This window comes from Silurus aristotelis (genome assembly GCF_946808225.1).
Source record: "Silurus aristotelis genome assembly, chromosome: 21".
NCBI lineage: Eukaryota > Metazoa > Chordata > Actinopteri > Siluriformes > Siluridae > Silurus > Silurus aristotelis.
Window position 1 is genome coordinate 4367111 of NC_139594.1, and position 24955 is coordinate 4392065.

At 40.1% G+C, this 24955-nt stretch overlaps 1 protein-coding gene across 8 annotated transcripts in view; it reads left to right on the top strand.

The window, feature by feature from the left end:
• The window catches only part of camsap3 (calmodulin regulated spectrin-associated protein family, member 3), a 45374-nt gene that overhangs the window by 11235 nt on the left and 9184 nt on the right, over positions 1 to 24955 (top strand). For 4 of the 8 annotated variants that reach the window (XR_014530682.1, XM_083524324.1, XM_083524325.1 and 1 more), the window contains 4 exons: positions 6693 to 6958; positions 21265 to 21396; positions 23771 to 23848; positions 24031 to 24063. Coding sequence is in view for 7 of the 8 variants with exons in the window: in XM_083524324.1 (XP_083380450.1) it covers positions 6693 to 6958; positions 21265 to 21396; positions 23771 to 23848; positions 24031 to 24063 (509 nt within the window). In the remaining variant the exon portion in view is untranslated. The remainder of the gene's footprint in view (positions 1 to 6692; positions 6959 to 21264; positions 21397 to 23770; positions 23849 to 24030; positions 24064 to 24955) is intronic. The other 4 variants (XM_083524326.1, XM_083524327.1, XM_083524328.1 and 1 more) reach the window with 1 other exon arrangement.

Genomic DNA, 24955 nt, shown 5'->3' on the forward strand with positions numbered 1-24955 from the left:
AAATTTTCATTACAGGGTTTTAGGTTTGGTACGCACATGTACAGAATGCAATCCTTTTTAACGTGTGGAACATAGTTACAATCTGTGTTCCCTCAGGAACGTATTAAGTGCTGGACCGCAATTTTTTTAGTCTCCGCCTCACACTTTGATCGCATTTTTATTATTATTATTATTATTATTATACTTAAAAACGTACACCACAATGCAAGGGGTATTGCCAACAGCACTCCAGTATTAAAAATATAAAACAAATATAAAGTGCAACTTGGGTTGCAGGATTATCCTGTAGCATAGAAACAATATTTACACATTTTAACCAAGCAACGTAAATAAATCATTTCAGCCATTACGTATTTTGAGCCTGGAAAACCAGACGGTCCCCAGCATCTGGTTTGAGTGCGGCACGTCACAATGTTGCCGCCGGTGCTGAACGCTCTCTCAGACGGGGGGACTGGTGGCCGAGCTAGCTTTCTTTTTGCTTTTCCAATGTCACCTGCAGATGTGGAAGACGCTGATCTTAGTTTCTTGGGACTTCAGCCTGACAACATTTGCAGTAAATAGTTGTTTGGTCGACGTCGGATTTTTCAACATTGAAGAACCTCCAAACAACAGACACTGCTCAAGTTCTTCTGTCATCACTTTCTAGTTCTACAGCTTCAGTTTCGGGAACTTTTGATGTCGATCCTGTCATTAGTAACACACACAGCTGTGCCCTCACCAGTTCAACAGTGAAAAGGGATCCCCTCTCAAACAGAGTCTCGACGCGCCACTTTTTGAACGCTGTTTAACAACCGGTATTGCTGTATACAAAAAATTCATACCATAACAAAAATAAACACCGGTATTGAGTATGAACCAGTATACTGAGAATTTTCTGTACTGTTACACCCCTAATGTATACAGTATATATACCTGTTTCCTGAGATTACTGAGTTTATCCTGAGCATACAGAAAGAGTTGAAACCCAAATGCTGGTTACAGTGAGGTCATGATGTGTAACACCTATAGATCAAAAGTGTTTAAACAAAACTTTTCTCCTTCTACATTTAGACCCAATGTCGTGTGTGTGTGTGTGTGTGTGTGTGTGTGGGGGGGGGGGGATTGGGGGGTCTGGACACTTTGAGTGCTTTGTTGTTGGATGAATGATAGACCTGCTAATTAAATGGACACGTCTTGTGCCAAACTTCCTGTTTGTTTTTGTCTTTTAGACATATTTATCGTCTAAAGTCCCTTCTGACTGAACCATTTCCAGATTTTATCTGTTTTATTGAAACGCTGTTTACATCCACAGTCACACCTCATCACCTTGTCGAATCGGGTAGATATCCATGTGTGTGTGTGTGTGTGTGTGTGTGTGTGTGTGTGGTGAGAGAAAAACATGTGACATCAGACTGATTGTTCAGTGCTTTGTTTAAAGTTGACATTAAGAAGTTTGTTCTCATAGTGTGTGTGTGTGTGTGTGTGTGTGTGTGTGTGTGTGTTTGCACAGTAGCCACGGTCTCCAAAGCTCGTAAGTGCAAGCCCACTTGCACAATTTCCAGGTATCTCTTTTTCCGCTGCGTATCGCTCGCACTGCTGCACAGAGTATTCATTCAGCGATAATCTGCTGGGAAACGACACACACATCACACACCGCTGTGGCTTTTTGCATCCTGCTTTGCATTCTGGGCTTGAGCTCTTTATATAGAGCCCGGCTGACAGACAGTACCCGATCATACGTGTCATAACACACGCCGCATTTTTACAGTTACTCTACATTTCATTTCTATCTTAGTGAATCCTGTTTCAAAAACACAGGACAAGAAAATGACAGTTTTGTTTCGCTTTTTTTTTTTTTTTTTTCCTGCCAGTTCTTTTACATTATTACAATCCACCCTTAATGAGACGATAAACAGAAATCATGCTCCCAGGACTACAGATGATTTCAGCAATCTTATAAGATCGTTACAAATCGCACTCTGAGACGCGGATCTAATAAACCTGAGTACGTGTGTGTGTGTGTGTGTGTGTGTGTGTGTGTGTGTGTGTGTGTGTGTAGACAATATGACTATGACACCTATCCAATCATCAGCTACGACGCCAGTCGGTATAGAAGGAAAAAACATCATCAGCATGCTCTAGTGGTAAACAAATAAAGCAAGATGAATTGCGATCACCTGAGAGCTGCAGTTCCTCTGCCGTTTGCCTGCATGCAGAGTCCTTGCTGGAGAACACATCGCACAAGCGAACTTATTGGAATCCCAAATACGTCTATTCCCATATTTTTTCAACGCCATGTCGCGTCGATCTGTAGGTCATTTCATGCTGCATTTTCATTGGCTGGTCAGCAGACGAAGGCTGATGCGGCAAACGCGCCCAGAAGATGGTCAGCCTAAATTTTCACGTATTTCTTCTAGGACTACGGTTTATGTGAATCCGCAAGAGCTGTTTCGCGTTGCGTCGTCTCTCGTCTGTCTTCACGTTTCATTCACACGCGATTTGCTTTACAGCTGAAATTAATAAATGCAATAAATGTGAAACATAGCGAATAAAATGAAAAAGGGGGAAAAAACCAAATATGTTAAAATAAGTAAAAAAAAATTGCGGTAAAGATAAAACTAGCATGGAATAAGCTTTAGTCGTTTCATACAAAACAATTTTCTAATCGCGCGCCAGTCCTGTACTAACGTGAACGATGATGGTAGGCGGGGCTAAGAGCATAAGTATGTTAATGATGTACTTTGACTCATGCATGTTTGTAAACAAACCAGTTTTTAGTTCCGAAACGTCTGGAAAAGTTTAGTTCCCGCAGTTTCAGTGACGACTGGAAAAATCCAGATTACGTACAGCAGCGGACCCCAACCTACAGTATTTTACACCACGAATGATGCGCTTGCTATATTACTATAATTCGTATTGTATTATTTAATTATTACATATATAATGAAATTTGTACTCGACTCGCCATGCTGAGTCAGGCCATGCTTAACTTATCGACGCATATAAAATGAAAAATTACTTTGTGTGACTCGGTATTTAATGATCCATGACCCGGTACCGGTCTGAGGCATGATAATTGGGGACCCCGACTTACAGGGTGATTTCAGTCCAGTCTACTTTTTTGTGGTTCTATTGGAAGCGGATTCGTGGTTACATCAGATGCCATTTATTTATCGATTTGTCTTGCTTTTGTGCTGATTCATCTTTTTAGTAAACGTAAATGCTCTTAGTGCTATTAGGTTGTATTTTGACTGATCTTCTACCAAAACTCAAACACCCTTGGCCTTTAAAAGAAGCCAAAGATTTAGTTGCTTGAAGGTACTTGAGTAATGTTGTTTTATATCCAGTACATCCCATAATACTCTCTATGGGAGTGTCTGAAATGTTTTATTGGACCTGCATTCATTTTTTTCCCACTACTGCACACTTCCAAGTGATTCATTCCTCAAATACCATGTGAGCTGTAGCATGGCGTCTGGTGTTTTGCCCAACTAGGACTTTACCTTGTCCTTCAACGTATCCTCGGAAAGAACTTGTCTGGCTGCTTGTCCCAAGGTTTAGTTTGTGTGTGTGTGTGTGTGTGTGTGTGTGTGTGTGTGTGTGTGTGTGATGGGAACTACAGACACCTTGCGGTTTTGATTGCCTATGAATGCCACAGAACCAGTTTGGTGTGTGTGTGTGTGTGTGATGGTGGGTGTGGTGATTGGGTGGGTGTGTGTGTTTGTTTCAGGTTTGACTTTCACATTGCTGTGTGTTTGTTTCAAGTCAAGAGTCAAGAAGCAGTACATCAGTAAAATAAAACAACGTTCCTCCAGAACCCTGGTGCTACATAGACAACATAAAGCTACATAACAGGAAACACAGGGCTTACGGTCTAGTTAGTGTCCTCGCCACATAAAGTGCATCGTGTGCAACCAGGTGCAAAGGCAACACAAGACAGTATATGACAAATACACAAAATAGCACCGGCAGTAAACCTGCTGTATGTTACACAGTGCGGTGTGGAAAAGAGACCCGGATACGAGAGTGAACATTGTAATCAAACAAAATGTAAACAAAAGGGTTTGTGCAAAAAAAGCAATAGCAGCAGTCAAACACTGTAGTAATTAAGTGATATAATATGGGCATGGATTTCTGAAGTGAGTACAGTTGTGTGTGTCCGGGTTGTACAGATCCGTCACACAGTTGAGTGTTTACATACACTGCACTAAAATCTTGTTCTGTTGAAGTAAATACAGTAGTCAATATGTGTGTGTGTGTGTGTGTGTGTGTGTGTGTGTGTGTGTGTGCGCGCAGAATCAACCTTTGAAGCGGAGGAACGACGTGTGCAAGTGTTTCAGCATACATTTTCATGTCCACAGCTTTAAAATGGAAACTCGCCCTGTTCATTCCCAGTCCTGTGCAGGTGCCAGCTACCTCACACCTTCTTTCACAATTAGCGCAGCTTTGCGTCACCCCTTTGTGTACCGCACGTGTTCATTTCTGGTTTCTTCACCTTTCACCCACACGTTTGTAAGCGCTGTGCTAACGAACACCATGACATCACACTCCTTCCACAGACACACACCTCGGGCGAGACGCACCGCTCAGACGGATCATTCCGTAAGCCCTCATAACCTTCTCAGTGTTTTATCTGTATTCATCACAAGCCCCTTTTCTGAATGAAACGTTACTCTGTTAATAAGGACGTCAGTGTGCGTGCTCGCAGTGAGCGCTCATAAACCAAGCGGGGTTGTGAGACTCTCATCCAGAGCTGCATCATGTGTCCCCTTTCTATAAGGCACCTTTTCTTTTCTCCACCTAAAGCACAGACCGGTTATGTAACGATTATGCGACTGTATTCGGTTTACTTCTGTTTTGCTTTCTGGATTTTCTTTTTTCAGGTCTGGTGTTTGTTTTGGGTCTGATTGAGAAGAATCAGCATTACACTTTTTCTGTCAGCATTTTCTTTCTTTCTTTCTTAATTTTTTTTTTGATCGTCATCCTTAAAAGAAATGTTCAAACAGCAGACAATATCACATGTGACTCACAATGCAGTAAAAAATAAATGAATAAAATAATAATAATAATAATCAAATACAAAAAAAGAAAATTATATGTACATTAAATAGTTTGCACTTGTTAGACCCCATTTGTGTAATTCACGTGTGTGTGTGTGTGTGTGTGTGTGTGTGTGTGTGTGTGTGTGTGTGTGTGTGTGTGTGTGTGTGTGTGTGTGTGTGTGTGTGTGTGTGTGTGTGTATACACACACGTAAATTACACAAATGGGGTCTAACAAGTGCAAACTATTTTAATAAATGTTTCCATTTATTTCAGTTGAGTGACTCCAACTTTTTGGAGAAGAACCACATATGGCTGGAATAGTCATTTGTCTAAATACTTTTGTCCATATAGTCTTCCTATATACCACTTTGATTCAATGTCACCTCTTGAACCCAGTGCAACCTTGAGTTGAAGAGTTTTCGAGTAGGAATTCTGAGACATTTTTGTGATTCCAGCAGAAAAGGCAAATGAAAAGAACTGTAATGAAAAGAGGAACTTGAGGACCGTGTCCAAATCACACACAGATAGTGTTTACATACACCATACATATGTGTGTTGCAACTAACATAATCGATTAATCAGATTTTTATTTTTATTTTTTTCTCCGTTTAATCAGATTAACTACATGTTTTGCTTATTATAACTATATCGAACCCTAATTCAGGGAATTTATGTAAAAAAGTGTATTTAAAAAAAAATGCAAAATCTACATAAAGTTTAACGATCTTTAATTTAGACATTTTATAAAGTTTATAGAATCTGATTCAGGTTCATTCACCAAGTGTGACACAATTTTGTTCCAGCTGTTGGTGACGTCTAGACAGACAGTAGCTGCTTGTTGAGGAGTCCATGGGGGATTTCTCTTTTGAACAAATTCACTCATGCTGGGTTGTTACTTTCTGTAAAAAAAAAAAAAAAAAAAAGGAAAAAAACAGCATTAGAGGATGCAAGATGAGGCAATTTGTATTATCGTTAATGATAATCGCAGATGGCAAGTTAGTTTCGACAGTTTGTTTACAAAAATACAAATATTTTGTTTAGTGGTGAAGATAAGCATCTAGAATATATAATTCATAAAATTGTGTAATAATAAAATGGTAATAAAATAGACAATGTATTTAATTATCGATTTTATTGATTACTTGTTGCAGCCCAAGTGTTAATAAAAAATATTATTTTGTCTTCTGGAAAGTATGTGAATATCTCGTGTAGCTTAAAAAATAAAGCTTAAAAAAACTGAATTACCATTCTGTTCAAATGTTTACACCCCCCTCCCTCGCGCCACTTCACGCATCTTAACGTGCTACTCTGCCTTCTTTAGAATTGTTGAACGTTTGCACCTTTTTTCCGAAGATGGTTCTGAAACTCCTATAGATACTGGTGGAAAGGGGTCAAATATGCCCAAGATGCTGGAACATACAGTTCCTGGAGATCTCTTCCTCAAAAAGAACAGACATTTTAACAAACTCTTGTGTCTTGTGGAATTTGCAGATGCAAACATCTGCTGTGAGAGTTTTTTTTGTAAATGTATAATAATAATGTATACAATGTAATATTTACAGTTGTATAATTGAAATAAAATTCTTTGAGCAATGCTATTATGAAAATGTGTCAACTTTGGGGGTTGTGTGTTTATTGTAGCAACTAATTTTTCATGTTGTGTTTTATAGACAACGTTCCAGTGGAGCTGCGAGACCCCTTCTATCTGGACCAGTACGAGCAGGAGCACCTGAAGCCTCCTGTCACACGGCTTCTACAGTCTCCAGAGCTCTACTCTCGAACCTATGGCTTGCTGCTAGCTGAGGGCCCCAGGGCCAACGGGGCTCCTAAAGACAATACCAACCTCTTAGAGATCCTCAGCCAAAAGGCCTTAACCCCAAGAGACCAAAACACCCCGGTGACGGAAGCAGACCTCCGGCACAAGCCAATTAAAATGGTAAGTGGGTGTGGTTTATATATTAGGGATGATGAGATTCACCAATTCGCATAAAAGTTACCGACGTGATGCAGCGCTTGAAGTGTGCATTGTGTACAAGTTGGCTTTTGTATAATGAAGCATCGTTTTGAACATATTCGCATCGATAAAATCAGATTTATTTCTGTATAATTATTAGTAGATGCGCTATATTTTTATTATATAGAAAGTGATAATTTGAGACCAATATTTCATATGTAGATTGATTTCTTGTCGCTAAACTGAATGACGTATCACAACGCTACGGAGACCGAGGCGTGTCCTGAGAGTCACATAGACTACAGATTAACATGGCAGAGGTAGAGCTGTAACTTCCTGCAGACACAACAGGAAAATAACGTCTGGTTTTATTTCATCGTATTTCTTCCTTCTTTTTTTTTTGCACTATAAAGACCTTAAGTCAGAAGGCATTTAAATAAATTGATGATTTGCTGTTTGTCTGAATCTGTACATATGTAATTTCAGAGCATTATATATTTTCCATTGAATTGCACTGTGAGAAATCAAATGGAAATCGGATCACAGTGCAGCGTAATGGGGGGGGAATCGTATCGCATCACATCGGTAGCTGCTTCATATGTATCTTTAATGTATCGTATCGTTGGCTATGTTTCGAGATGCGAATCGCGTCGGCCTCAGTTACGGAGATGCACATCCATAATATATAGGGGAGGGAGCGTGCAGGGAGGAGTGGTGGTGTGTGCGAGTGGTTTACTGTTGTGTGTGACAAACCAGCAAACTCTTTCACTGAATCAAGCTGTCCAGAATATGACCAGAGAGAAGGTCGTTGGGGGTGAGAGTGTGTTTGTGTGTAGAATGGGGTGGTGAGGGGCCACAAGAGGTGGGGGGTGTGGGGTGTGGTGTAGGCTATACCGAGATCTGTTTTTAACTCTGGTTCCAGGGTTCCAGACATAAGAAAAGACTCTCCTGCTCTTCATCATGGTTAAGTGGCTTCATGTGTATGGGACATTTGAAGAGCTGAGCTGAAGAGCACATGGTAATGAAATGCGTCTAGAAGGATCAGCCTTTTTTTTTTTTTTTTTTTTTTACAGACAAAAGACTCTGTGTGGAGGTTGTTTTCATCTCTAGAGGAGGACGGAGAACTTTTCTTAGCTTGTTTTGTTTTAGGTCTTAAATAATTTTAAACAGTCCTTAATTTCTCGATGTCCACGTTACGCTACTTCTTTGCTCTTTGAAATGCTCCTGCAGCACTTTAGAGTGTTTTAGTTTAAATAGTGGTGTCATTTTTTCTTTCGCTAGTTCATTTATAATTCGCTGTATTACGGATACAAACGAGACCAAAATGCAACAGACAGTACCAGAAAGCTGATTGGCTGTTGCATTTTGGTCTCGTTTGTATACGTAATACAGCGAATTATATTTGAACTAGCGAAAGAATGAAATTAAAGCTCTGGATCACGACATCTAAACTACGTATTTGTGTGTTTTCGATGTCGTGATACAGATCTTTAATTTCATTCCAATTTTATTTCAATTTGACTTTGTGAAACCGGCAGAAAACCTGTTGTAGATAGATGTATATCTTGATTTAATCTCATGAAGGATTTATGAGAATTACGAAGGATAAATAAATATATAAAGATTTGCTTTTGAAGAATTTTGTCTTAAATTGAAAAAAAAACCCAATGTACTTTTGTACTTATGTACTTTTACTTATATGCTTAATCTAATCTTGAGCAGGAGACTATTTTAGATTAGATCAGAATCAACTTAATTGTCATTAAAGTGCAGAGTACAAGTACAGGGCCAATGAAATGCAGTTAGCATCTAAATCAGAAGTGCAAATAACAATGTAGATCAAAAAAATGAATTCATTGTGTAAAAATATACATACACTATTGCCAAAAGTATTGGGACACCTGGGCATCAGTACGGTATGTGATTTTTTAACATCACATTCCACATTTAGTCCCAATGTGCTCTTCTAATTCCCTCCACCCTTCTGGGAAGATGTTCCACTAGATTTTTGTAGTGTGATTATGGATATTTGTGTTCATCAGCCACAAGGGTGTTATGAAAGGCAGGTACTGATGTAAGTGAGGAGACCTGGGGTGCAGTCAGCGTTCACATTCATTCCAAAGGTGTTCAGTAGGGATGAGATCAGAGCTCTATAGCAGGAGATCTTCCTCTCCAAAGCATGTAATCCATATCTTCAAGAAGCTCACTTTGTGCACAGGGGCATCACCATGCTGGAACAGGATTTGGGTTTCCAAGTTCAAGTGACTGCAAAGTTTTATTAAAGCGCCATCTAAAGACGTCCTGTGCAATCGAGTGCCTCCAGTTTTGTGGTAACAGTTTGAGAGCCACATATAGCAGGAAAGGTCAGGTGACCCAATACTTTTGGCAATATAGTGTATGTATATACAATAACATATTATAGAAGTGCAAAACTATGAGGTACAAGTGCACAGACCATCTCATTTCTGTTGTGTAATTACACGGTTGACAACAAGGGAATTTAATTTAATACAACTTTCGATTTGATCTTCTAATGCCACTAGATGCACAGTTTCAGATGGTTTGAGCAGAACATGCTTCTGAATTATTTTCCGATGTAAATGTTATTCACATTAAGCACAACACACTCTGGCATTTCAGGCAAACCAGAGGAAATAGATATCGGAGTGCAGGTATGTACAGCTGTTTGTGGTATTACTCTCCCGTGTATCCCTGAGAGATGTTTTGGGATGGGAGATGTGCACTTTGAATGATCTATACTGTACATGCTCTGTGTATCTGCAGGGAATTGTGGATAGCGTGAGAGTTTTTAGCGGTTTTTAGTGAAGCTGGTTCAATACGATTTTTGTTTTACAAGGTTGCGTGAGGCCTTGTGTTTTAGACACGTTCTAGAATGTCCTCAATCTAGAACGTCCTCGATTAAACCTTTTATAAGCACAAAGTTATGGTTTTGAACTCTAGGTTTCAGATTCGGACTTAGCAGATGATCCGAGCTGATTTAAAACAAGTTTTGCTTTGGTGGTTCTCTTACTTGCATGTGTTGTGTGCTGCTGTTGTAGGTAAATAAGCAACAATTATTTGTGACCGCAACCTCTTATGATGTGACAGCAATTTTACAACAATGAAACAGTTATAAACAGTTTACAGTCCACTCTTTTTTTCTTTTTTCTTTTTTGCCCGATTTGAAGATAATGAGTTAAAATATGGTTATTTTGGCCAATCAGATTCCAGAATTCAGCAGCATTCTAGGCAATAATCTCACAAGCATGAGTGCTGAATGTTCAAATCCCAGCACCACCAAACTGCCACTGCTGGGCCCCTTGAGCAAGGCCCCTTTAATCCTCAGCTGCTCAGCTGTATGAATAAGATAATCATAAGCCGCTCTGGATGAGAGAGTCTTCCAAATGTGGGAAATGTACATGTTCCTGTTATCACTTATGCTCTAATAGCTGTAATGAGTATGTGTCTGCATTCCCTCCAGAAGCCTGCAAGCGGGAATTGAGTGGCGGCTCGTGGTACCGTTGCACAGAGGCACAAAACCGTAACATACCCAGTTCGTGGCACGATTTATTTAAACTGCATCCGGACAACCGAATTCCTCACAAGCTTCAAAAAACCATCTAAAACCCTCATCTTTTAAAAAAAAATCCAGAGCAGCCTACAATTATTTAATTCAAACAACTGAGCAGTTGAGGGTTAAGGGCCTTGCTCGAGGGCCCAGCAGTAGTTGGTGCTGAGATTTGAACTCATGACCTTCTTATCAAAAGTCTTACATCTTGACCACTGAGCTTCAACTTCCCCAGGAAAAGGGAAGGAATGTGTTTTATTGAATGAAGCTTTAAATGGAAAAATAATAATGTGTCATTCTTATAAAAACTGTTGCGGTATAAGGAATAAAATGCTATGAAACATGCTGTTATGGGATATTGATCTACTTCAGGGTTAAAACAGCGACTCTTGGTGCTCAGTCGCCTGATACTACTTTAGTGTGTGTTTCATTACATAACTGCTGTTCTGGTTTTGTCTGTTGCAGACTGATATTGTTCTGCTTTTGTGATTAAAACAGGATCCAACTTACTGAAAGAGATATGTATTGTGTGGGATCTAACATTGGTGTGTGTGTGTGTGTGTATGTATGCGAGACTTCTGTGTACATGCTGTGCTAAGCTGCTCAGGTTAGCAGGTGCTACAGTGTTGGTGTCATGGTTGCAGAGGGTTTAATAAGGTGTGATGAATTCTGGACTCCTATCTATGTGTGCGAGTGTGCGAGTGCGAGTGCGAGTGTGTGTGTGTGTGTGTTTCCCATGTTTCCAGGTCAGATCTGTGGTTCAGCGCCGTGGTCCGAGTGCAACTGCTGCTCACTCGTCTGGTTGCCAGCTGTGGGTTTTGCTCAGAGAAATTGGGTCACACAGCATTATGGTTACAATCAGAGAGCAGCAGGACCATGCAGAGATTAATTGTTCTAGTAACAGAAGCTTCATCTTCCTACCTGTAAGATGAAGAAAATAAAACGTTGGACTATGACGACATTAAAAATAGTGAAAACAGTAAAAAAAAAAAAAAAGGTCCAAAAAATCCTGCGGCCACAAGGAATTTCCGTTAATACCAAATCTGTGGAAACGTTAAACAGACGCTAGATCCTTAATCCCGCATTCTTGAACCTGCGACACGGAAATTGATCGAAGTCCAACAGCGTGAAGGACAAATCAATTCCCTAAATGCTCTCAGAAGGAACCGTGGGACTGGGAAAGTTTGCGGGTTGCTGACCGATGATTTTATTCAGCGTTCGTGAATCTGAGATTCGCATCCTCAGAAGCGAGTACAGAAAGTAAAAATAAGAGGAAAATTAAAGCTCTGAGAAACACCCAGAGCATTGCTAATCATTTGCTTGCTAGCAAAGGAATATTTGCTCAAATATTTGGATCATTTTCTGGCCATCAGATTGTTTTGAAATGTAACTTCATATCAGATTAAAAGAAATAAATTGTTAATGTAATGCCTTCTCAGCATTATGCTAACTTCACACACATTTAGCCATCTTTGCTGCCATAGCCAAAAAGTTTTACTATAATAGTTATTTTAACAGTATTTTATTTTTTTTCTTTAAAACCAGCCCTTTTAAAGATTTGATCACTATTGATGCTCGTATTAATGTGTTCCCTCATTAAATATTTGCACTGCGTAACTGCAAAATCCCTGTTCTGAAGCAGGTCACATCGGAGGCATGACGTAGCATTTTTGCTGCGGCTAGCGGTGTTGTTTTCATTGCAGTTCAGCTAAATCCCGTTTTATATCTACACTAGCAAGCTAGCTGACTGTTGTGTAGTAAAAACACTTTTCCGACTGACTACGTCACTACCTCATTTCACCAAACAGTTTGCAGGAAGAGAGTTAGATAAAGTCGAAGGCTGTGTCACGGGTAACATTAGCTTTTTTTTTCACTTCAGAAACTCCTGAAGGAAATGACGCAGGTTTTTGTGTTTTTGGGTGTAAACCTTTTACACATTTTTAAGTGGATGAGCAATTTTTGGAAAACATAAGTGTAGAGGGAGGACTTTTAAAACAAAAATACAATTTTAAGATCGTTTTGCACTCATTTAGATGTATCCAGATTTCACTGAAGGTATAAAAACAAAAAAAAATCAATAAAATGTCTGCGATGTTGCTGCCTGTGGCAAATTGCATTGAAATAAATGCAGTTGTGTTTAAAAAAAACATCTAATGTGACGTTTACTGTGGTGCTGTGTTGTGTCGTGTCCGGCCTTAATCTTGTCTTATCACATGTAAAAAGTACTTTTAGTGATGGCAAATATTCAAAACCGAAGCGCATCTCTCACACAAACACACAGATCTAGGACACTGTATATGTACTGACATACTGTAACGTATCTGTTGAGAACCTGATCTTACAGGACGCACTGTTCGGAAATCAAGGCCACCAAGTTCCCACTTCGTTCCTCTTCTCATCTCTTTCCTCATTTTTCCTTCCCCCATGTGCTGTGTGTAAATCCCAGCCCCCCACCTCAGCACTCCTGCAACTGAGGAGGAAAGATCAGTGTAGATTAGTGCAGATTTGTGATCCAGTCCTCATCGTCTGGCTCTACTGCGTGTTATCAGATCTTGTTTTGCTTTCACGTCTTACCAATATAGATTTTGTATAAGTTGTTCATGTAAAACACCATGGTCTCAGTCATTTCCTCTCCAAGCCACGGACGCAGGGGGTCTGGGATTGAACCAGATGCGCCCCGGGATTGTTTGTCTAGTTAATGCAGTAGGAAACGCCTAATAAATCCCCGGTCTGGTTCAGCCAAAACACTGCTGAGGTACAGAATTTGATCTGTTGCCTTGAAGGCAAGGGTGGGCTTTCGAGTAAGCACACACCGCAAGGCATGCTTCTTAGTACATTAAACTGCGGTTTAGTGCTTCTGAAACATTAGGGATGAGGTTTGTTTACTTAGAAAAAGTAAATATATAGAAAAAAACAGAATATAGTGAATCTAAATATAACCACTCAATAATGTGGCTTATTATTTCAATAGTTCAAGTTACCAAAACGTTGGTAATTTTTTCTCTTCTTTCATTTTTAAATGTTGGCGTCAAGTAGATAATTCAAATGAAAATCTAATAAAGTCTGAGAGATTACTCTAAAGATAAACTAAAACGGTGATCTGTGACAGAAATGACGCTGGTACGTTTATGGGGTTTTGTAGATGCCCTTATCCAGAGCAACTTACAAAGGTTTAAGGGCCAATGAGTAAAGGTCGACCGATTAATCGGCACCCATAGTTGATTGCTGGAACTATCGACAAAAATCCATACCGACAGTTTTTCCAGCTTCTGTGCTGCTGTCATTAAGAGAGCGGCCTCTAGAGGTGAATCACTGATGCTACGCGCTGTTTGTTTTTACACTTGAGAATGCACGCTGCATGGAGAGCGCTATATTATGTTTATTATATAAAATTTTATTTTATAATTATATTTATCAATTAATAATTTTTAGAACAATTTCATGATTCAGCATTTTTTATTTTATTTCAGTACTATTTTACATTATTTTTTTTTTTGTTTGTTTGGTTTTTTTTTGTATCCTTTTTTTTGTATCCTTTTTAAAAACTATTGGTTGATATCGGTATCTGTAAAATCTACTATTGGTCGACCTCTACTCATGAGTGACATCTAGGATTTTAACTCACAATCTTCCCATCAAAAACTTCTTAACTCCCGACAGTTGTTGAGACGGCGGGTTTACATTTATGGTACGTGGCAGATGCTCTTATTTTACTATTATCGCATTTATACAACTTGAGCAGGAGTGGCAGCTCGGTGGTGCTGGGATTTGAACACATGACCTTCTGATCAGAAATTCAACACGTTAATCTCTGAGCTACCACTGTGTTACCTTTAAAGTATTTACTCCTCTGATGCATTTTGTCCAGTTCTTGGTTCAGGTTCTGCTGAACATTTTGCTGAGCATCTGCCAGTTTTTAACCACCTCAGTTCACATTTCAAACGTGTTGCACTGAGCCACATTTACATTTATGGTATTTCATAGACACCCTTATCCAGAGAGACCGGTCACACAAGCTGTAAGCAAATTAATTTGATGTTCTTATCAATTTCTGATACTGGTTCATTAGGACACATCTATCTAAAAACTCTGTTGGGAGAAAATATAGTTTGAAAAGCACAGTATAAAAAAATCAGGAGAATTGCTAATGTACATACTGCTCAAAAGGGTGGGTCTTGAGACCTTTAAAGCCTGCTAGTGACTCAGCTGTTCTAGCAATGAAGTGGATGTTTGTTTCACCACCTCGGTGCCAGAACAGAGAAAAGTCTTGAAGCATGTCTTTCCTGTATTCTGAGAGATGCTGGGATGCTAGTCGAGCGGTGGATGAGTGTGGTGTGGTGCGGTGTGGGGTGAGAAGTGAGGTAGAGAGGTGGAGCAACCGGAATACGGCCCACTCCCACCCACATTTTGACGGCCCTTCGAACAATGCCAGTGACATATTTAGAAAATTTAATTTAAAGTAAAAGTTTTACTCGTATTATATTTATATTTGATAATAAAGGTTGGCTTTCAAACAAAAAAATTTCAGTAGTTATTAATAGAGGTCAAGGCACAGATAATTGATATCCATAGCGATAGTTTTTCCACGTGCTGCTTGTTTTTATACTTGAGACTGCGCATTTCATTTTCATTATTCAGCACTGTTCTTTGTTGGGGTTTTTTTGTAATCAAGTTCAGTACTATTTCACATGGAGTGTTATGGTTGTTTATATTGTATCCAGTATCCATTTGAAAAACGGTTGATTTTAATTGGTTCTCGCCAAGAACGGTCTAACCTAGCTATAGGTATCGGTAAAATCCACATCTGTCGACCTCTAGTTATTATCATAGCCTAAGTATTTGTTAGATTCACCCACCAACCATATACATATGCATAAGTAAGTTAATGTTTTGATTTTAATAGCAATGAATATGAAAAAATGTCGTTATGATGGTAATAATGCTTTTTGAATAGGCGATATATCTCTTCAACGTTTATTTGTGCGTATGGTGCAGAACAAAATAATAAACTAATCAAACATTCGGAGGCATAAATACATTTGAATTGGGGAACCCTTGCTTAGAGTAATACTGGTGTTTTGAGATTGATGCGTGTTTACATAAGAGTCTGCTCTGACTGAGACCCAGTCTGCCTCACTGCGCTATTTCCTGGAACTCCCCTTCCCCCCTTTTCCTACTGAACTTCTGACCCCGCTGGACCTCCTGCTCAAAGCTGGTTGATGCCTGGTTGTTTAATTTTTATGATTGAATCAATCTGCTCTCTGCATAAACCTCAGACTGTACTCGACCAGGACCTTAGTGATTGCGCTTTGGACTGCTGAGCAGTGCATTGTTGGTCATCGCTGGTTACTATGGTGATTTGGCAGCTTGTTTGTCCTCTGATCTAGCACCGGACCTCGCTCCTCTCTCATTAGGATGAACTTGTGATTTGCAACGCAAGCAGAGTCGACATGGGTGGGAACGAAAATTCAAATCCACACACACACCATCATCACCAACTCATTCTCTCTCATTCATTCTTCGGCGTTTGTCACGAAATTGCTACGCACTAGTTATTTTTCCCCGAATAATTACCACACCGCAGAACAGAGCCTGAGTACACGCTCTCATTGCTCTCTTTCATTTCTTTCTCTCTGTCGGAATCGATCTCCCCGGGAGTGGATCATACCAGAGTGTTTATTGCTCACTGGCACACATTGTTCTGCCCCTCCCACTTTTCAATAAATCATTGATTTCAGCAGAAGCCCAGAGCAGAAGTTCAGGAGCGGATTAGTAATGTTCATTTTGGATGTTCACTTCAGTTATAAGGACACGGACATGTGAATATTGACTTGAATCAGCAGACACTTCACATCTTTGTACCACATCGGATGTTTAAAAAATGTGTTCTCGTTTTACCAGTCGTTTAATTGTTTCCTGTTGTTGTCCCATTTCGACAAAGCATTTGGAAGACTTTATCCATAGTGACTTGCCTGGACAATAAAGAGCCGTGGCAGTTTGGCAGTTTTTTGATTTGAACTCACCACCTCTTGATTAGTAGTCAAGTGCTGCCACTTTCCTTGTATTTTTATCTGTTTAAATAATAAAAATACACAAAATTTCTGTAACCCTTCAGTCCAACACTTGAGTTACTGTTGGTTTTGAATTTTACATCTTCTCCTTGTGTCCTTGTGGGTTTTCTCAGAGTTATCTCGTTTCCTCACACCTCTCAAAGGCGTTTGTTGAGAAACTGATTATGAAAAATCACCCCTAGCTGTGTGTGTGTGTGTGTGTGTGTGTGTGTGTGTGTGTACTCCGATCTTAGTCTGAGGTTGTGGTTTCTCTTTTGGTCTTAACTTTAAGTATATACACTGATCAGACATAACATTGACATTTATAACATTATGACCAGTGACATGAACACTGATGATCTCTTCATCATGGCACCTGTTAGTGAGTGGAGATATTTATTAGGCAGCAAGTGAACATTTTGTCCTCAAAGTTGATGTTAGAAGCAGAAAAAATGTGTGAGCGTAAAGATTGGAGGGAGTTTCACAAATCTAGACGTCTAGACGTCTGGGCCAGAGCATCTCCAAAACTGCAGCTCTTGTGGGATGTTCTGGTCTGCAGTGGTCTATCAAAAGTGCTCCAAGAAAGGAACAGTGGTGATCCGGCAACAGGGTCGTGGTCGGCCGGGGCTCATTGATGCACGTTGAATAGCGAAGGCTGGTCCGTGTGGTCCGATCCAACAGACGAGCTCCTGTAGCTCAAACTGCTAAAGAAGTTCATGATGTTAATGCTCGAGGGGTCAGAATTGTTTTGGCAGCAAAAGAGAGACAAAACAATATTAGGCAGGTGGTCATAATGTTATGCCTGATCGGTGTATACAAACTGAATGATAGTGTTTTTGGTTTTTTTTTTTTCTAGTGATTCATTGATAAAAATATTATAATTCAATCATTAACAAATTGCGTGGTTTAAGCAGAACTTTGAAATAAAACACAAAGTGTTTGCTGTTATAGGAAAATAATGGAATTCCGGGAGGAAACAGTAACCCTGCATCGAGTCTGGCCACATTATTATATGTAATTGTTGCTCATTTTCCAATAGCACACTTTAAGTGTATTATTCAGGTTTATTAAGGTTTCCATCATTCCGAATCAAGGAATAATTAGGCCTATAAAAATGTTATTTGTCACTACAAACTCGAAACTGCTCCGTGGCTGACCAGCCATCTTTCCATTGGAATTCCAAAAGTATTTTCCAGTTTGATTTGCCAGTGTAACCCCAGTCTTTGAGTGAGTCTGTTTAATGCAGTATAACCTCTGGATTGATCGCTCGTCGCAGAATCCCAGAGCGGGCCCAGAGTTGAACTGTCAGCTGGTGACACCACTCGAATGTGCAGCTTGACCAGTGTAATGGTCACACACAAAGTGTGTGTGTGTGTGTGTGTGTGTGTGTGTGTGTGTGTGTGTGTGATTTAAAGCTACTGTAAAAGGAAACATGGGTTTATGCCGATTGCTGAGGAATGTGTTCTTCTGACCTGCTCCTGCAGTGAACATGGTTAATGATTATACCAGAGTCACTGTGTGTGTGTGTGTGTGGCGAAGCAGGGGGATACGGTCAAGTGTGTACCTATACCTCGGTACACATAACACGCCATGCTGCACAACTTTTTTGTGCTTTTAGATTTGTTTTATTTTCTGGAAAGGAAGCGGGTGCAGTAAACCTCTGGCCGTCCTCCAGCCCACTAGAAACGATTAGCTATTCTCAGACTCCAGCACTTGGCACAGCATTAACCGCTGTAGGAAATTCACAGGGTTGTCCTTGAAAACTTGTTTGCAAATGCTAGCTTGTAAGAAATGCCTCCAAGGAACCGACCTGATCCAAGATAAGCTTTTCACTCAGCACTTCACTTCATTCACCTGTTCATTGCAGTTATAGGTGGAAAGCTGGAGGTTCTGCGTGACTCGAGAAGGTTCTTTGATCCACTATGTAATTCATAATGTATAAGCTATCACTTAAAATCATTCTAAAAATAGGCTTAAATCTATACTGTGAGAAAAAAAGTTTTGGGACACCTGACTTCTCCGTCTATATGTGATTCTTCTTGGAGGTCTCTGGATGTGGAATTAAATTATCCCTCTCATGTGAACTCGGAGACCCAAACCTGTTTCAGCCTCACAATCCCCCTAAACACAAAGCCCCAGGCCTCCTCACCTCACCTACATCAGTACCTGACTTTACTAACACCCCTGTAAATGAATGACTCTCACACACATCTCCACAAGCACACACTAAATCTAGTGGAACATCTTCCTAGAAGAGTCGAGGTTATTATAACAGCAAATGGGGGATGTCAAAGATAATCCATTTTTCGTTGTTACATAGCAGCAGTGTATTATTGGGCTTATACGAGTCGTTGCTATAGAAACGATAATGCGATTTGCCCTGTAACTAGATCTTCTGGCAGAGCTGCTGATGATCCTGGAGTTAACGACGATCCGAATTAGTTTACGATGATGATAACGATAACACAAAATTGTACAAATATTTTACACATTATTTTAAACGTACGTGTATGTGCTCCGCCCACCACTCGTGAACCTGTGCTCGTCCACATGCATATATATATTGTATAGTTCACACATTACTACCCGTGTGTGTGTATGTGTTTGTGTGCGTGTAGAAATATATATATATATATTAAACAAAATATATAAATTACGTATATATTGATCACGCAAACCTAGTGTGAGAATGTCACCTGAGCATTTAGCGTTTTTGCTGAGTCAGCCGTTACACTTCCTGGTCAAAGTGTGAAGCACCAGAGTGACTCCTTTTTGATCCGATGTGCATTAGTGGTGTGTGTGAACCGGGAGCAGAGCCTGTGTTTAAATCTCTAATCTTTTTATCAGGACTAAAGAAGCTCTCCCGGTCTGATCTACTAATGTTGACATGGTGTATTAATGAGGCTCTCTCTCTCTTTCTCTTTCTCTCTCTCTCTCTCTCAGCCTAATGGGGTGGGAGGATGAGAGGAGGACGAATAACAGCCTCAGGACACGAGAGGTCGTGTTTCTGATTCATGTCGGGTGCAGCAGGTGCAGTCGTGACAAGACACTCGAATTTAATGTACATTTTTGTTGTTATTATTAGAAAAGGAGGAGCATAAGTCTGTACATCCCCCTCCGCCCCCCTCCCCCCGTGACGCCGCAGATCCAGACAAGAGGTTCGAGGGTAGTTTTTTTGCCAGGAAATTTATTTGCAAGTCTGAACCAAAGATGAGTCACGCCATAATAATTTAGCGACAAAGAGAAAGCTGAAGTCCTGCTGGAAAGCCCACGAAGCTGAACGCTTCCAATCCAGTATTGATCTATTGCACTGAGAGCGATAGCAGCTGTTTCGTACTTCACATTGTGAAACACAGCACGTAAATACAAACACAGTTTACCATCCCGCTCTTTCACCATCTGTCTGTTTACATTTACATTAAACAGACGCTCTTATCTACAAAGACATATGGAAATGCTTCGTGGTCGACGTGAAGAAAACATGTTGGTGCAGATCTGGATTTAAAGATACCCAAACGCGAAGAAATTAGCAGGAAGAGTTTATGCGGTTATCAAAACCTTTTACATTTTTGGCAACTGGCGAATCCAGAGTGACTTTGAAGTTTCCTTTGATAAATATGTTCTACTGCTGGTACAAAAGGACACAGATTAAGAATATAGTCTGTCTAAAACTCGCTTGTTTTTTAAGTTCTAATTTAAGAATTGCTGGAAAAGGTTGGTCTTGAAGACCGCTAGAGACTCAGCTGTTTGGACATCAAGTGGAAGTTTGACGAGTTTTGAAGCGTATCTTCCTTGTTCTTTGAAAGATTGAAGGTCCAGTCAAGCATGTATAGAGGATGTAAAGAGCATGTTTCAGTGGTAGAGGATGGTGGGATCAGTGGGTTGGTGGAGGATGGAAGAAGCAGTAGTAGGAGATGGAGAGATCAGTAGAGCAGTCTTGTGATGACGAGGAACAGAACAAGCACCTGAGTAAAATATGATGAGAAAATATTTTGTAGCATATTTTATGTCTGATTAAATTTTTTGAAGTTTTTCTGTCATTCAGATCAACAAATTGTTAATGAAATCACTTGATCTACGTTGGAACTGACAAACGTCAACTGCAATAAGAGTTGCTCAGCTTTATACTCGTCACATGTCGTTTTTTCGCACTGGGATCAGAGTGCGGGATTAGCCATCATGCAGCACCCCTGGAGCACAGACGGTTAAGGGCCTTGCTCAAGGGCCCCGACAGTGGCAGCTTGGCGATTCCAGGGTTTGAACCCTCCGACCTTCCAATCATTAACCCAGCACCTTAACTACTGAGCTACCACCTCCTCAAACAGATGTTGGACTTCTAATCAGGTCATGAGTTCAAATCTCACCACCACTAAGCTGCCATTAAGCTGCTGGGCCCTTGAGGAAAGCCCTTAACTGTAATAAGGGTGTCTGCTAAATGCATTTTTCCTACCTGCACTTTAATAATAAATATGAGCTATTTCACCCTTGAGCCACCTGGTGGTTATGTATTCTGGTTCCTCCGTCCCTCCACACTCCCTGCATTAGCAAAAGCTATGCGGTTTGAACGTCTGTGCTCTGCTTTATTGCATAAATTGTAATGGCTTGATGGCCTTAATGGTGGCTGTGTTTTATCCGTGTTCTGACACTTCCTCTCTCTGTGATTGGCTCAGAGCGCCCACTTAGCAGTGATGGATGCTTTAATGGCGGTGGGAGCCATGGAGACGGTGAGGGCAAGCGGAGGAGTCGAGCGACTCGGGGGAAAAGATGACTGGGAGAGAACGTTGCTGCACTGGGTCAACACTGTAAGTGTGTAACACTTTCACAATCTCTCTCTCTCACACACACACACACACACACACACACACAATTTACCTTTTACAAAACATAACGTATATACACACACACTGTGTTAAACACAAGTCTAACAGAGATCACAAAACCTCAAACATACCTCATACAGAACATATCAGAGACAACTGAAGTGCACCAATTTGACAAACCTGACAGCATCATTCTACATCAGTTCATATATATACACACACACACACACACACACACACACACACACACACACAATACACACCTCTTTCACACCCAGCCTTCTACAGAAAAACACGTTACTGCAAATAGGACAACAAACTGACGGTACCATACTGTATATATGTATAAACAAAGTTGTTGCTGTTTTATAATTAGTTTTTCCATTTTCTTTTCTCTTAAACCAAGAAATTGACTTCATTTCACGGCCCCTAACTGCTAAGAGATTTTTCCCCCTTTTCACACACCAAACTATTTCTCATCAGCTACACTATATGGACAAAAGTATCGGGACACTTAAATGTATGTGGTTTTTCCCCAAAACTGTTCTAAGCCTAAACTTGGAGGCACATCCCCAAGGGTTCCAAGGATGAAATCCCATGAAGATATAGTTTACATAGATTAGAGTCAAAGATCTTGAGTGGCCATTGGAACCCTTGCTGCATCCCAGGCCTTCTCACTTTTCCACAAGCAAACTCCAAAATCTAGTGGAACGTCTTCCCAGAAGAGTGGAGGTTATTATAACAGCAAATAGGGATTAAATGGGATGCTCGAAAATCACATACCAGTCTTATGGTCAGGTGACTGCAAACTTTTGTCCATGTAGTATATCAGCGTCCGGCATGCGAAGGAAAACGCTATCTGCCATCTTCCACATACCATCGCTCACAGAGGATTTTGATTGGCTGGTAGCTCTGATTTACAGAAGTATGAGATTTTACCATTTCTCCGCCATTTCTGGCTACACTACACAGTCCCGACTCTTGCTTTTATAACTCTATTTCTGCAGTTAAAACAGGTCTCATCCAGAAAGCCAACATTCCACAACTCTGGATTATAGTAGATCAGGTGTGAACAGTTTTGCACAGGCTCACTGATCTCCCTGTTGAGAAACGACACATAAAAACGAGCCGTGCTCCGTCTGGGCCTCGACAAACTTGTGACCTTTACAATTACGCAACTCGAACACTCGCGCTAATGCACATGATTTACCTGTTTTTATGTGTCTATGAGGACTATAATGGGAACAGACAGTCAGATGATCCACACCCGAGCATAAATACAGTTACGACTGGACTGTAGAGGGATACATGCTTCCATTTATTGGAAAATAAATACTGATACTGTCTTCTGTATGAAATGTCTGGAGTTTGAGTTTTTGAAAGTTTTTTAAGTTTGAAAATAGTCATATTGCCATATTCAGGACAAACATTACAAAATAAAACATCTGAGGTTTCAGACTAATTTCCATTTATCTACCCAAATTTATTACTGATATTTTAATTCATTTAGCCTATAAATCTGCATAGTATTTCACTATAATAAACCCATCTTCATGGACAAATATCTGACTGCCCGTCTGATTTTCCATCTGTCTGTCTGTGTCTGATTTTCCGTCTTAATGACTGTCTGATTGTCTGTCAATCTGTCTCTCTCCACTTAGCAATAAGGTTGATTGATTTATTTTGATCCTTAAACCAACAGAGACTATGTTTCGTTTGCCTGCTTGTCTGTCTGTCTGTCTGTCTGTCTGTCTGTCTGTCTGTCTGTCTGTCTGTCTGTCTGTCTGTCTGTCTGCCTGCCTGCCTGCCTGCCTGCCTGCCTGCCTGCCTATATCTATACAGTGGTGTGAAAAAGTGTTTGCCCCCTTCCTGATTTCTTATTTTTTTTGCATGTTTCTCACACTTTGTTTGTCACACATGTTTCAGATCATCAAACTAATTTAAATATTAGTAAAAGATAACACAAGTAAACACAACACAGTTTTTAAACATTAAAACAACATTTCAAGTTCAGACACTAAAAAAACAGTTGTTTAAAATGTTGAATCTAATGCATGTAATGTCATGTTTAGTTTAGAACTTTTGTTCTTTGTTTTATTTAGTTGGAGATTTTTCGTGTGTGTGTGTGTGTGTGTGTGTGTGTGTGTGTGTGTGTGTGTGTGTGTGTGTGTGTGTGTCTGTGTGTGTGTGTGTGTGTGTGTGTGTGTGTGTGTGTGTATATCTGTATATGTGTGTGTATATGTATATGTATATGTATATGTATATGTATATGTATATGTATATATATATATATATATATATATATATATATATACACACACTTTTAATATTCACTTAATCCATTTATTTTTAACAGTTAAATGAGAAGCTGAAGAACCGCACAGAGAGCGACCAAACCCAGCAGAGTACAGAGCCACAGCCAGTTCAGGCCTCGGTAAGACAATTTGACAGGTTATGTTTAGTTATAATAATGTCTCTTCTTCTTCTTCTTCTTCTCCTTCTTCTGTCCTGCTCTTTCCATTTGAACCCACTCGGGTGGATTTAATGGCTTTCTTCTGTGCTCTTTTGTGTGCTTCTGTTTTTCCTCTGTCTACCCGCTTCTCTTGTCTCGCGCAGTGTCCCACCCGCTGGTACTGGAAACTTGTTCCTGTAAGTCTATCTCGCTCGCTCGTCGTCTTTTATCCTGCCATTCTTTTATCCCCCGACCGGTTCTCTGTTGTCGAGCGTGAAGTCGGTAATCGGCTGGCCATCATTTAATAAAGTACAGACGGTTCGGCAGAGAGGTGTCAAGCACACCCCTTTTTATAACTGGATCCAATTAAAGCTCATGAAGAAACTCACACGCTGTAGAACGACTCTGCATGAGCGAAGTGGATTTATTTAGACTTGATGTTGCCATACGAATGAGATCAGAGTAAATGTAGATAAGCCAGATTCTGTTGGCATATCAGGTGTGGGCTTTTCACACAGCTACCTCTGTTCAGAGCTCGTCTCCTCTCTCCCGAGTCCCCGCTTGTCCCACTTTCCTCTAACAATGTCCTCGCTGTTTGTTCCTCATCTCAGCCGACCTCGTTCTCACTGTGTTTGGCTGAGGTGCCCTGCATGGGCTCTCACTCCTGCACTGGATTTATTTAATTAAATAAATGCAATTATTTAATTACATAATTTAAATAAACAAGAATTTTTTTGTCCCAGGTTAAACCTGCTCTTGTGTGCATGTGTGTGTGTTGGTTCTGCTAATTTCTGATTTCCCTCGTTTTTTTTTTTGGTTATAAACAATGTGGATGAATTATATTGTAACTAATACATAGTTTTGAGTGAAATGGCGTACTGTACACAAGGGTCTGGTCGAGATATCGGTGGTTTGATCTGTTCTAATTATCATGATCACTTTTTCTAAAAAAAAAAGGTGCACTGCATTGACAAAAGTTTGTGAACACCTGGCCAGAAGATTGGGATGTGCTTTTTGAACATCCCAGTCCTTATTTTGCCCCCAATTTGCTGTTGTTGCTACTATAATAAGCTCCACTCTTCTGGGAAG